Source organism: Phalacrocorax aristotelis, chromosome 1, assembly GCF_949628215.1.
Source record: "Phalacrocorax aristotelis chromosome 1, bGulAri2.1, whole genome shotgun sequence".
NCBI classification, from domain to species: domain Eukaryota; kingdom Metazoa; phylum Chordata; class Aves; order Suliformes; family Phalacrocoracidae; genus Phalacrocorax; species Phalacrocorax aristotelis.
The window spans coordinates 122,236,991-122,250,087 of record NC_134276.1 but is presented as its reverse complement, the minus strand read 5'-3'; the positions used below and the strand labels follow the sequence as shown (position 1 = coordinate 122,250,087).

At 40.6% G+C, this 13,097-nt stretch overlaps 1 protein-coding gene across 39 annotated transcripts in view; it reads left to right on the top strand.

Moving 5' to 3' along the window:
* Positions 1-12,765, top strand: part of BBX (BBX high mobility group box domain containing) — a 148,929-nt gene extending 136,164 nt beyond the window's left edge. For all 39 annotated transcript variants that reach the window (XM_075104334.1, XM_075104202.1, XM_075104326.1 and 36 more), the window contains 3 exons: positions 5,869-6,066; positions 6,749-6,941; positions 9,762-12,765. In XM_075104334.1, the coding sequence (XP_074960435.1) occupies positions 5,869-6,066; positions 6,749-6,941; positions 9,762-9,849 (479 nt within the window). In that variant the 3' untranslated portion in view covers positions 9,850-12,765. The remainder of the gene's footprint in view (positions 1-5,868; positions 6,067-6,748; positions 6,942-9,761) is intronic.
* The last annotated feature ends 332 nt before the right edge of the window (positions 12,766-13,097 follow it).

Sequence of the window (13,097 nt, the reverse complement as noted above, 5' to 3'; positions counted from 1 at the left end):
TTTGATATCAAGTGAAGTGTGCACTATGATCAAAGATTCAAGCCTGGCAAGTGTTGAGTTACCCTGGCCTCATTCCAGCACAACACAGAGGCCCGTCCTTGGAAGTTAAGCATGTGAATAATGTCATCATGTCTAAACATTAAAGATGTGTCTCTGCATTTGCTGGAGTAGGGCCAGTTTGCTAAGTTCCTCCCAAGACTGAAGCAAAGACACAAGGAACTTACTAGTCTTACACAACCCACGTAGAAATCATCAAAGGAAAGACAGTGGATATATATATATATATATACACACACACATCTTGGTGGGGAACTGCATTTTCTCTGAGTTACAAAGGGAAAAATATCTGGGCTCTTGCCTATCCTTAAGTGTACCATGTAGTAACACTGAAAGCAAAGTGTTGATCAACAAAGTACAGTGTGGGTATGGCCTTGGCAGGTGGCGTACAGCCTCTCCGTCATGTGCTGCCTACATAACTTCATCCTTTCATGAGTTCCTAGGCAGTGGGGCCCTAAACTCTGACTCCACTGTCCCATATTCTGCAGCATTCAAGCTACGAATCCCAGCATCTACTTTTCAATTAAAATATACAAGGATTTAGTGAATCAAACACTGAATTAAAATTGCAGCTCCTTGCTGTGGTTAGTCTATACTTACGGTGAGTCACAAGTCCATAATATGTGGGCTTGGGTTTTTTTGGAGTTAATTTCACTGGAGGGAGGAGCTTGAATATTCTTATAGCTGGAGAGGAGGCACTTGGAGGGGTTGTTGTCAGCAGAGGTCATGCTGGATTCATGTTTTGTCATCTTGAAAAGTGTGTGTGCCTGCGTGCATCTGTTTTGAATGAAGTAAGTGTGGTAATGGCAAACTTTGACATGATTGGATCATGTTCTCTGGGTCTGTCTCTGTTTTGAGTATCTGAGTGAATTCTGACTCCATGTGACCACATTGTACACAGCATCACCAGTGCAAATCATCGTACTATGAGTTTGCAGGTGTTTATAGAGATAGATACAGCCCAGTAAAATACCAGTGGGTGTACCACAACCCCTGCTCCTTCTAGCAGAGAGCACACAGTAGTGCAACTGAATATGTTAAGAGAGATGTCACTTCCTTAGGAAGGCTGACAGAAGCACAGCTGGACCCATCCCTGTTTGGGGAGGTTGAACACAAGTCGGATGAAACATTTGTTTTCTGTCACACTGTCAAGGCTTTCTGGTGGGAGGCAATACTTTAAATAACAGGGTAAGTCACAACTGTTAACTCCTTGCAGGTATGTTTAATGAGCTGTGCTGAGGGCTCTTGCGTGGTTTGTGTAACATCCAGGTGCCATGCTGACCTTTGCACCAGAAGGGGAGAAGAGGAGGTGGATATATACACCAGTGTCAACACTAGCTGATATGTGAGGAGCCCCATCTCCTGTGGCTGGTAGAGCTAATTGCCTGCTACTGATCCTTCATCAGCTCTCCCACTCGCACATCAGTCTGTACAGCCTTAGCACATATGTCTGAGAAAGAACAGAAAGTGCAGAAAACTAGGAGAATGACCTTTATTTTTTCTGCTGAGAAAGCTCTGTTGTGTGGGGCCTGCAGGCCAGAGGGAGCCAGCAGCTCTGTGCCACTGTGCCTTTGGCATCCATCCAGGCTGGAAAAGGGCTGGGTCAGCATAGGCTGGTGCAGCAGAACTTCCCATCCAGGCAGCTGTTCCATACACCTGGCTTGACCATCTGCTGCTTTGTCAGCTGGTGTCTCTCTGCTTGTTAGTCGCCAGCCCTTGCTGCAGCTCCGTTTGCCACCTGACCCCACGAGTGGTATTGCAGCACCATCCCGTTATCATGAAAGCTAGGCTTTCCACCAGGATACAGGTCAGAGTGTGCTTGGTGTCACTTCCTTGGTGGAGTGGTTCCCCAGGCACTGGTGACTTGAAGCTTTGTTCTGCCTTGCTAGGCTTCCCCTTTTTAGCTTCACAAAGATGTTATAAAGCATTACATCCCACCGTTCCTTCTTGATACTAGGGTGCTTAGACCCACAGAGCACTCATTCTCCACTAAATGTGGTTAAACTTCTGCAGCTGTCATAACAGATAGGCATCACTGAAGAAATTCCTTTAAATCTGTCTGTGTCTTCCTTGGGTTCAATCTGAAAAACTTGTCCTCTTCTGTAGTGTGCTGAGTCAGTCCAATTTACTTCATTTTTCTTGTTCACAAAGATGTGGGGAAATAGGACTACATGTACTCTGCATGCCAGCAGCATAGGGTAAACTGTCTATGCTAACTTTTAACAAATCTGGCTCAGGAAGCCATCTGGCATAGAGCTCTAGATGTTTTTCTCTCAAAGTGATTTTTGTCACTGGTGTAAGCATGCCAAAAGGCCCACACCTTTGTATCATGTGCTCAACTCTGCTTGCAAAAATAGCCCTGTAGTTCTGCATGTGCTGCTGTCATGTGGAAAGCTAACCATGTAAATACTTGTTTGCAGGACTGCACAGTAGCTGCAGAACCTCATTTCATTTCTAGACAGCATTCTCCTGAAAATGAGCTGGACTCTACATGGGACAGCTCTTGAACACAGGACTGTGTGGAAACAGAAGGGATGTGAAATAGATTAAAGAAATTATTAGAGAAAATACAGGGAATTAAACTTGTTTAGCCCTGTTGTTTCTGCACAGCAAAACCAAGTCTTGACTTTGGAGCCTCTGTATGGAGTTACCTTTGACAGCTGCAGCAATGGGTTACTGTTCCTCTTGAAGGAGGTGCGGGAGGACTCCTGTTAGCACCTAGCTTAGCTATATGGTTGTTGAAGCATGGACTCCTTTCTCTTCTGGAGTTCAGTGCAAAAGGTCTTGTGAGTGAAGTCTTTGTGTGATTTCCTCCAAGTTAGGTTTTACGTCTGCTTGAATAATAACTGTAAAGAACTCAATGAAAATATTTCTTATCCCAGCGTCCACTAAGACTGCTAGAGAAGAAAAAAGAAGCTCTTCCTTTCAACACCCACTCTCCACCCCCACCCCCCAAAACATACTCATTCATTGTTCACCTTTAATCCTTCCTTCTTCAAAACTCTGTGGCAGCAATGTTATGATGAAGTGATAAAGAGCTTACTTTAGAGCTAGAGGAGAAAAAAAAAGTAGAAGACACTCAAGCCTCGTTTCAAAGATTGAAAAGCCTTAAAACACGGAGAGAGAATATACTTGCTGCATCTTGAATTTGTCAGCCACCTTCTGCTATTTCTTAGTCAAACAAGCCAACATCGTGCACTCCTCCTTAATTTCTTTAGTAACTATCACTGCGTTTTATTTTACCTTTCAAAGTTTTTTTCTTATCTTTAATTTCTTGAGCTTTTTGATGCATACTATGAGAAAGAAAACAAATGTAAAAGGGAACTGTCTACTGTATTGACCAATCCAGTTAGTTTCTAGTGACCTGACCTGGCTTGTAATATACAAAACATCTAATTAAAAATATAGGAGATCAGGTTCCTCTCTATTGTAGTTTATTGTTTGAAATCATGTCTTAATATTTCTGTGAAATTTTTTTAAAAGTTACTTGTATTACTAAGATTAAAGCCATTATAAACTCAGCCAAACTAGAATTAAACAGCACCATCAAAGTACTAATTAAAGCAAATCCCCGATCTGAATTGGCAAGTAGTGTTGGACTACAACCAAGCCATTACATTAATACATAATCAGCGCATATGAATTCCCAAATAAGAAATCTAGAGGGAAAGCTGCCCACTTGATTATACATTCCAATTAAGATTTTGGTCTCAGTCAGTGCAGTAAGCTTATCTGAACATCTCACTATTAGCCCAGCGGAGTTACTTGAAAGTCACATTTGCAGTCATTGGCACTTCTACTTAATTGGACTGTTACGGGGCAGATCTTTTCCTGTGATTTCTCTTGCTCTTTTTAGAAAACATAAGTTTTACAGCATAGCTCTGCTCGGGAAAGGTTAGCAGCTCTAGTTAAACACTGAGAAAAAGCTAATTGAAGCTGTGTGCTTTTTTTCAAAATAAAGAGCACGCACAAGTTCAAAAATGTTTTGCAAGGGAAGATATAAAGGTGAATTAAGAACATAAATTAAGGTGTGAAACATTTACAAGTGTTTTTACACGTGTACTAGATATCATTGTATTCTTATGCCATAAAACTTTAAAAGGTCCCTTCCCACTTAAAAGAGCGAAGGGCAACAGCCAACATGATGGAATGTGTAGATAGCTATTCTCTTCACCCAGTCCATATCCTCACACAGTTAACAGTTAAAGAAGCTAGTAAAAGATAGAGGTTATATTAGCCACATCTTTGAATATGAAGCTCATCAAATTTACAAAACAATAAATACGCAGTAAATACACACTGAAGTGAAAGAGGGTAAAGTCCATGCAGACTGTTTGGCAATTGTGCGTGATTTGTGGGGTTGGGTGCTCCTGCATGACATGAGTCTCAGTGTAGGAGGTTGGTCTTGCTCCGTGCTGAGCCCTTCTGAAAGAGCAATTGTTTGCACTCCAGCTTGAGTTTTGTACATGTAATTTTTGCTGGTCCTACCATCCAGAAGGTGAACAAATGGGTCTTAAGCATATCTGTAAAACAGGAAGAAAGGTTGAAAGAAATTGTGGGGAAGAGAAAGCTAACTGTAGACACAATAACAGCTGTGAAATACATAAAGGACTGTTGCAAAGAGATGGGGTATAACCTGATGGGTAGTAAAGAAAATAACAAGTTGAAAATGCAGCAGGGCAGATGAGGTGCAGGCATTGGGAAAAAATAGGTAATCCTTCAGGATGGCAGCGTACTGGGAAAAACTACGCCATGGACTTGGTGCAGATGCCAGGAGTGCTCCTAATTTCGAAACAGGTTAGACAGACATCTGTAAGAAATTACTTAGGCATTCACTTTGCTACCTGTAGTCTCTTTTTAACCCTAGCTTACGGTGATCGCAGATGGGGCAGGCCTCATAATATTTTTACCACAGGAGGAAAAAAGATGTCACAGATGGAAATTATGGACTAGTGATACCCTATGGTGTCAGCAGTATGGCTTATTTAATAAATAGAAATTACAAGCGATCAGTGACTAGGCACTGATCTCAGACTTTGGAAGCTTAAATACATATATGTTGTAATTGCTGTCTGACCAACTTCTTCATGAACAAGATTAAAGTGACTGTTTAGTCAGGTGAAAACTTGTGATTATGTTCCAGTTCGGGGCAGAAGGCTACTTCAAAATGCCAACACTGGTACAGCTGAGAAAGGTTCAAACTGTTCCTTTCTCACTTTCTGACTTTATGTAGGCTGTATGTCCGCCATGGTATCCCGTGCTTGGTTTCTCTTTTTAGCATTCTTGTCTTCAAGTGTGATCCAGCTCTGCTTTTGTATTTGCTGCCTTTTGGGTGTTTTTTAAGGTTTGTTGTTTTGTAAAAGGCACTATTTCCCTCCGCTTAGAGGAGTGACTGTAGAGGGAAGATCGGGGGTTAATCAGGAATTCCTGAATTCCACTTGTGAGTCTCTGTGAGATAAAATAAGCTTACATGAGGACCGTTATTGTTCCCTAAATACATTTTGTCTCTTAGCTACTTGCTGGCATCTTCTGTTGCAGTGTTTTATACAGACTGCTCCCACTGAAGTGCTACTGCCCATCTCGCAGTTTTCTTTGCAAATACTAGAAACTTGAACCTTCCAGGATATCTTTAAGAGCTGATGCTACTATTCCCCAGCAACTATCAGCAGCACTCAGATCGTATCTTGCCATCGGTTATGCTCTGAGTACCTTTGAGGGAAGACTTAATGCAGATAGATACAAAACGGTAAATGCGCATAGATAGTAGCTGAACTATTCTACGTGTAAAACTGCATTTTTATCCTCTTTCAGCCATACTCTCAGAAGACAGAAATTCCAGTGAGTCTGCCTGGAAGAATAAAATTTCTATATCTGCCCTAAACACTCCAGAGCCAGCAATGATGCATGAGCCTTTAGTTGGCAGCCAGAAGAGGAAAGCAAGGAAAACTAAGATCACACATCTTGTTCGAACAGCAGATGGTCGAGTGTCACCAGCAGGAGGGACACTAGGTAAGGAAATTGGAGTTTAAATTTTGTTAAAACTGAATGGTTGGAGAAGGTTTGGTAGTACAAGCAACCTGTCAGGGAAGTATTTTTCAGTTGGCTTGGTTTCATTCCTGCTTAGAAAGGTAATCCTTTAAAAAACAGGTATCAATCAAGTAGGAAATAAGTGAATACATAATGGCCAACTTCTGTTTGAATGCCCAAATATGTCTTCTCTCCTTGGATATTTCTATCTAAGAACTGATTGCTGATACAGAGAGAAGTGGAAAATACTTACTTTTCATAATTTGTTTCCAGTTCAGCAAAGAAATTACACTGCACCTAGTTACAGGATGTAAAAATGAATTCCATAATACGACAGTCAATGCCACAGTCCTTGCAGGAGTCCTTCACAGTTAAAATAATCTTTCAGGACTTCTGTGTCTAAAATACACACAAAAGCTTTCTTGCCTGACCTGAAAGATCAAACTCTGTTGAATGCAAAATCAGTAAACAGCTTCATAAACCTTAGTACTGCACTTCTGCCGATAGCTTGGGTGAGAAGAGGTTGCAGCATGAGTCGGATTACGCTTGCAAAATCAAAGTCCTACATGTAAGGATTCTGTTAACACCAGGCTAGTCAGTATATCGAATGGGCTGCTGTGAATTTAAGGGATAGATTTGCAAGCTTAACTTTCTTCTGTTGCAGAGGAGAAGCCAAAAGAGCTGCCACAAAGTACTCTTCAAAAAACATCAAGTGCAGAAACAGATTGCAACAGCGAATGCTCCAGAAATGCAGAGACAGAAGAAAATCATAGTATTGCATCAGATATGCCAGCGGTGTCTGCATTTTTTAGCTTAGCTGCTCTGGCAGAAGTAGCAGCCATGGAAAACGTACACAGGTATAGTTTTCTTTTCCCCTTTTTGTCTTAAGTTAATAGTATGTGGCTGCCAGCTTGTTCAGAAAGCATGTGAATTGCAGACTATTTAATTTGGCCTGTTTCCTCTTCCATAGCTTTTTATGAATGTCTGTTTTACACCACATGCTTAGTAGTGTTAAGTCTTCACTTAAATGACAAGGTAATCTATTTCAGTAGTCAGTAAAATGATCCTTCCTCGTAAGCTTACCTACCAATTTTTGTATATAAACAGGTTCATGTGCTCCTTGAGATCCTGATGATTAAGGGTTTCTAATTATCAGATGCCATTTGTCAGATAATAGCAGATTTAAATAGCTATTGCATGCTGATTTGCATTTTTCAGTGGCCTAAGACTGTGGAGAGAATTTCATACAACTTCAGCCAAAGCTTTTATGCTGACCATGGCTGAAGGAAGCCAACTTGTTACTTTTACTCTTGTGCTTTGCTGTGTAGGAGACATAGCGTCTGCAGATGACATGGGGCAGAACAACTCTGGGTGATGGAAAGACACATTAGTTTGGGTTGGTCCTCTCAGTTACCAAGTAGACCAGCCATACAGAGAAGGTGCAGAACGTGCAGGTTACTTAGGGCTGTTGGATCAGTTCAGCATGGTCAGATCCTGCATGCTAGACCTGTGACGGGAAGAAGGTAATGGCAGCAACTCCTCCATGGCTCTTAATTATCCGGTGGTGTTCTCTGATGCTGCAGCTTATTGGAGACTAAACCCCCTCCTTTCCTGCATTGGAAAGTCAGTGAGGAAATGCTGGGCCAGTTTGAAACCATCACAGCCTCTGGAAATGGCATTTGACAGATTGCTGGTTGCCTAAGAAACTCCACAAGGCAGTGGCTGATGAAACCATTCACAACCTCAGTTTACTGCTGATCTCGTGGCCCCCAGTGTTCAGGCTTCCCATCAAACATTGAAAGGCTTTGTAGAAGCTTAGGGGCCCTACAACAAAAAGTCAGTTGAACCCAGCCTGCTAGCTCTTCTGCAGAAGCCGTTGTCTCACTTAAGCAACATTTTGCATGAGAAGTGTTTTTCTGCTGCAGTCAGCCTGGCCTTTCCTCCCAGCAATGCAAAACAAGCATCCTCTATCAAGACAGCAAAAGTCTGAACTCGTTTCTGTCTGTTGTTCTGTGATCAGAAGCCACAAAGTGAGACTTGGGGAAGTGCTGTACTAAGCTCTGCTCTCACTCTCACACCCTTGTGGTTTCATTGATTTCCAGTTCCACTGACCAGAATTGCTGAAGAGCAACAGGGTTTGCTTTGCTGTGGTTTTTCCCTCTCTGTTCCTCTAAGAGTTCTTGTCCTTCTCTTGTCCCTGTCGAAATGAGTTTCACGTAGCCTTCTGTTCGGGTCTTTCTTTCTTACTCCCACCTTTTGTCATCTCATCATGCAGCTAGAGCAGTGCAGCACCTTCCACGAGGCCTGAAAACACCAAACGGCAAATGTCCAGCAACTGTTGCAAATTCCAGCTTGTCATCACCTCAGGGGGAAATGACAACAGGGGAGGACTCTTTCCCATTAGAAACTTAGCCATGTGTCTCTCAGGCTCGGCAAACAGAAGTCAAAACAGAAACCTAAATCTGATGAGCCAGATGCTTCTCTATTTTCTACTCTGTCAACTGTTTGTTATCTTTTCGAATTCGCTTCTTTACTTGCAAATAGCCAGAAATGAAAGGAACGGCATTAAGGGTTTGCTTGATGTGTTTCTTCAGTGTCTGAATTTAATTACAAAATAATTTCACAGATTCTCAGGCCATGAAAGCCAAACTCCTTTTTTACTATAACTGGAGCTTGTCTGGAAGTGGCAGTGTGATTTTCATTTGAAGGCTTGTGTTTAGCTTTATTTACCTTGTGCATGCCCCAGTTAAGCGCCATGAGCCTGAGCTGCATTTTGTGCCAAGGCCACTCTATTGCACTCCGGTTGTGCAAAGCACTTTGGTACCTTCGTTTCTGCTGGGGTCTTAGCTGTGCCAGAGTGAGGTAAAGTGGCCTTGTGTAAATAAGAAGTGGGCCCCAGATTTTCGTTGCTGCAAATGACGCATACTGTAACAAAAATAGAACCTGGCTTGTGAGATTAGATAACAGGTGGTGACGTGCTTTGTGTATGTATTTTAAAAGGCAAGCTGCAAAGGAGCTCTCCCAAGTCCATCTGCTACAATGATTGATGTTGATTTCCAGCACATAATTCTGGCGCATTTTATTTTTATGATGCCCTGTGCCAGGGGATCATTTGTAAATTAACACTGCTGTAGTAACGAGAGAGATGTTGTGCTGGGCTGATGAAGTGTTAAGTCATGAAAGTTGGAGTAATCTCAATGTGCAACTTTGCTGATGAGTATATTTCCATATTGCTTAAAAGCTGGCTGTTGGCTCACATTAACATGATACATGCCTCTGCACATTTACCTTCTTTTGCCACACATGAGCTGTACTCTTCTGCTTCTGAGGGCTGAAGCCACTTCCTTACAAAAGGAGTAAATGCACTTGCGTGTCTCTAACTTACTCTTCAGCCGTGCATTTTGTTTTCTGTATTCAAATACCATCACTTCTTGGTTTTGCCTGACTTTGCATTGTGCTGCAGGTTGTCCTCAGGATATTGTGTTACTGTTGCAAGAACACCTCTAACATGAGTGTGTAACAGTGGTACGGGGGCATCTGTAGCAGCAGGGAGTTTTGGTGCTGTAATGTTAGATGTTAAGCCATACCACATGCCGCTTTCCATCCTTTCTGGTCAGATAAAAGCATCTCTCATGTTCCAAATAATGATGGGTGGCTTTTCTTTTCTTCTTTTGCAGAAGTCAGAGGGCCACACCTCTCCCACATGATGGACAGCCAAATGAAATGTCTCAGGCTCCAGTGCTTATTTCCTGCGCTGACCAGTGAAGCTCTACTTTATTGTAAAACATTGTGCTTTACCTAATATCCTAGCCTTGTCTTTACCAAGGGAAGCTAGTCAGTCCATATGATGGAAACTATAGACTGCAAGCAAGTGCTTATTGCTCTGAGTGGCCCAGAATTCACTGGAAGCCAGATGTTAGCAACTTGGGCCAGGTCATCAAATCGGAACCCAGTATGTAGGAGGGTGATATTAATTGTCTATTAATGAACAGAAATGGAATGATCCCAGAGCTTGCTTTCTATTGAAGGCTTTTAAACAGTAAAATAGGTGGTTGCTGTGAAAAAGGCTGCCTTTACTGTTAGCTCACACAGCATCTCTTTTACCAACCAGAGAGTATGGCAACTAGTTTCGTATAATACCTAGTTATTCTAAATGAAAAAGAAAAAAAAAAAAACCAACAACAAAAACACTGACGCACTGCACTAGTTATTATTAGATATTCTTAGTCATTTTTGTACATGAAGATTTAAGTTCTAAGATGGTTTATATTAATAGGTTATGCCTACGTTTATATTGTAGAATGAATTTAAAACCTGTTCCAGAGAACTCAAGGCAGCCTGGACAGATGTACCATTGTTAGCGGTGTTTGGGCAGCCATGTGGTCCAGATGTTCTGCACTTTTATATTTGCCACCGGAGTGGTAGAGTTTACTGGCAAAAATTCTGACAGGCTATGTTTGGGTTTGTTTCTTTTTAACTGAGCTCTGAATAACCAGGATGATGTGCATTAGAAAAAGGAGTGGTGTATGGAAAAGAAAGTACTGCAGATAATTGACTTGTCTTTCATGCCTTGGAGGGTTCCTTTATTTTTGCATAGATATCTGAGCGACTTGGTGAAACTTTCCTGTAAACAAAAAGTACTGCAAATGCGTTTTTCAAAAGTGACCTTAGTATTATTTCATTGTTCTGAAAAACCTAAACCCGTGACTTTTCGATATACATGTACACCGATACACATACCTTTCACATTTTACAGACACTGGCATTGTTGTGGTTACTATGCACAGTCCAAATCGGCTTCAGAGTTTGCGTAAAGGGCCATTTATAGTTTGTGTTGGTAAAGTGGCAAATTGTATGCGGATAAACTACAACCGAAGAGTAACATTTGACTGAATTCAGACTACCAAACAGATCCATCTGCCAGTTTCTGTCTTTGCTTATGTTGAATTTTTGTGTTTTGCTCTCATAAATACATCCCAAAAGCAGGCCAAGTGTATCACTTGGCCTGTTACTTTCGCTATCTTGACTTACACTCTTGTATAACAAAGCATTGATTCCTACCAACAGATGCAAAACGATCACTAGTAATTGATCTAAAGCTACAAATTCAACAGGGTACTTCTTCTATAGCACAAGATGTTTCCCTACTTTTTGCATTGTAGCACAACAATTTACCAAATTGGACTCCAGCAATAATTTTCTATTAGTCTTCGTCATACTGGCTGAACTTTTGATAGTATTAGATTGAGTTTGAAGTTCTTTGAATTAAGTCTTTAAATGACGCGAGTTTACATCATTCTATCAGGCATTCTTATTTATACTTGACTGAATTGATAAATGTGTTTTGGGGTTATTTTGTAACTAATTTGATGTAATAGCCATATGGACAGTAACTCTATTAATGCTTGCTAGGTTTAGCCTTTCATTGCTGTAGCTAAGTGAAAGTCTTTGGTTCAGTGTTGGGAAACAATATACAACATACCACACGAGTTGTAACAAAGGATTAAAGGTCTGACAGAAGGCAGGTAGCTGGGGAAGTGTCACTGAAACAGCACCATTGAGGATGCATGTGTTGGAAGAAGGGAACAACAACAAAAGAACAACAAAATTTATAGGCCGATGAGTCAGTGAAAAGGCTTTTTAAAAATTCAGGTGAATATATGACTAAGAGCCCCTAGAATGCCATTGCCGCCTGTGGCAGTATTTTTAATAAGATTTTATTAAAGTTTTATAAGTTATTTTAACAAGACAGGAAAAACTTAAAAGACTGACAACTGTTGGGTCACAGCAAGGTGGCTGTTGGAGTTTTGGACCACTTTATAATTAGCTGAAATCCAAATATGTTACAGTGCAGGCCGTTCACGTTGACAATGGTACTAACTTATTTCTCTAGAAACCTTTAGAGTAGATATATTTTTGTCAAATGCCATCCTTCCTCGATTTAAATTTCAATATTGCTCCTGAAGAGATTTCTGTATATTAATGGTACCTTTTTTAAAAGAAACAGAAAATTACTTTTTTCTATATGAATTAATATCTTACTTGATCTGCTTTTCCTTGACTTTCCCTTAGAGAAGGGGATAGGGTTGGGTCAGTTTACTGGATATGACTGTTTTCAGATACTTATAAACCTTTTTGTAGATATGCTTAATTTTTAAGCGATTAGGCACTGAGAGTAGCAGAAATCCTGCAAAGCTTTATAGTTCACTAGGCATTTGCCTTTGTTGGTTCTCTGAGTGATGTCTTGATTTCAGTAGCTAGAATTTTCCCTGAATCTACTAGAAGGGGTATCAGTATTTTCAGGTAACAAAGTCTGTTAGCACAACAAAAATTTCAGACCAATATCTTACTGTATTGGGGTTGGGTTTTTTCCTTGTTTGTTTTGTTTTAATTTTTATTAATTTCAGCTGCTTTCATTTTGGAAAATCTTATTGCTATTGTGTGTACTTCAGTATACCAGCAAACACTGTTACCCGTTAACACATTGTCCACAAATGCCTCTAGAGAAGAAATTGTTGCACCTTATGTATATCTCAAGCAAACCAAAATATGATGCTTTTCTGCTTTGTTTATTCTGAATATGTTGTATCATACTTTACTGAACCCATTTTAACTTAGCTAAAGCTATCGATATTTATGCATTTCACATTATTTCTGGATCTGAACCTGTGTATAAATCTTTCTTTTAAAAAAAAAAAAAAGAAAAGCATTTACCGTAGTTGTCCTCTGTGACTTATCCATGGGAGGGGGGAATCTTGTCTCAAGTGTAAAATGCAGTACGGTCCCAGTTTTCCTTGGTTTTTATTTATTTAGTGATCTTTGATATTTCGTATGTAGTTTTGAGGTATACAAAATACATTGTCGTAGCCGGAGCTACAGATCTAAGCAGCTGGGAGAAAATTACTGTAATGTCTTCTTAATTGTTCTAGTACTGTATACAAACATGGGAAAAATGTTCTGCAGAACATTTTGAGATGCAGATTCTTATCCCCACAGTAGGTTGTTTTCCAGAT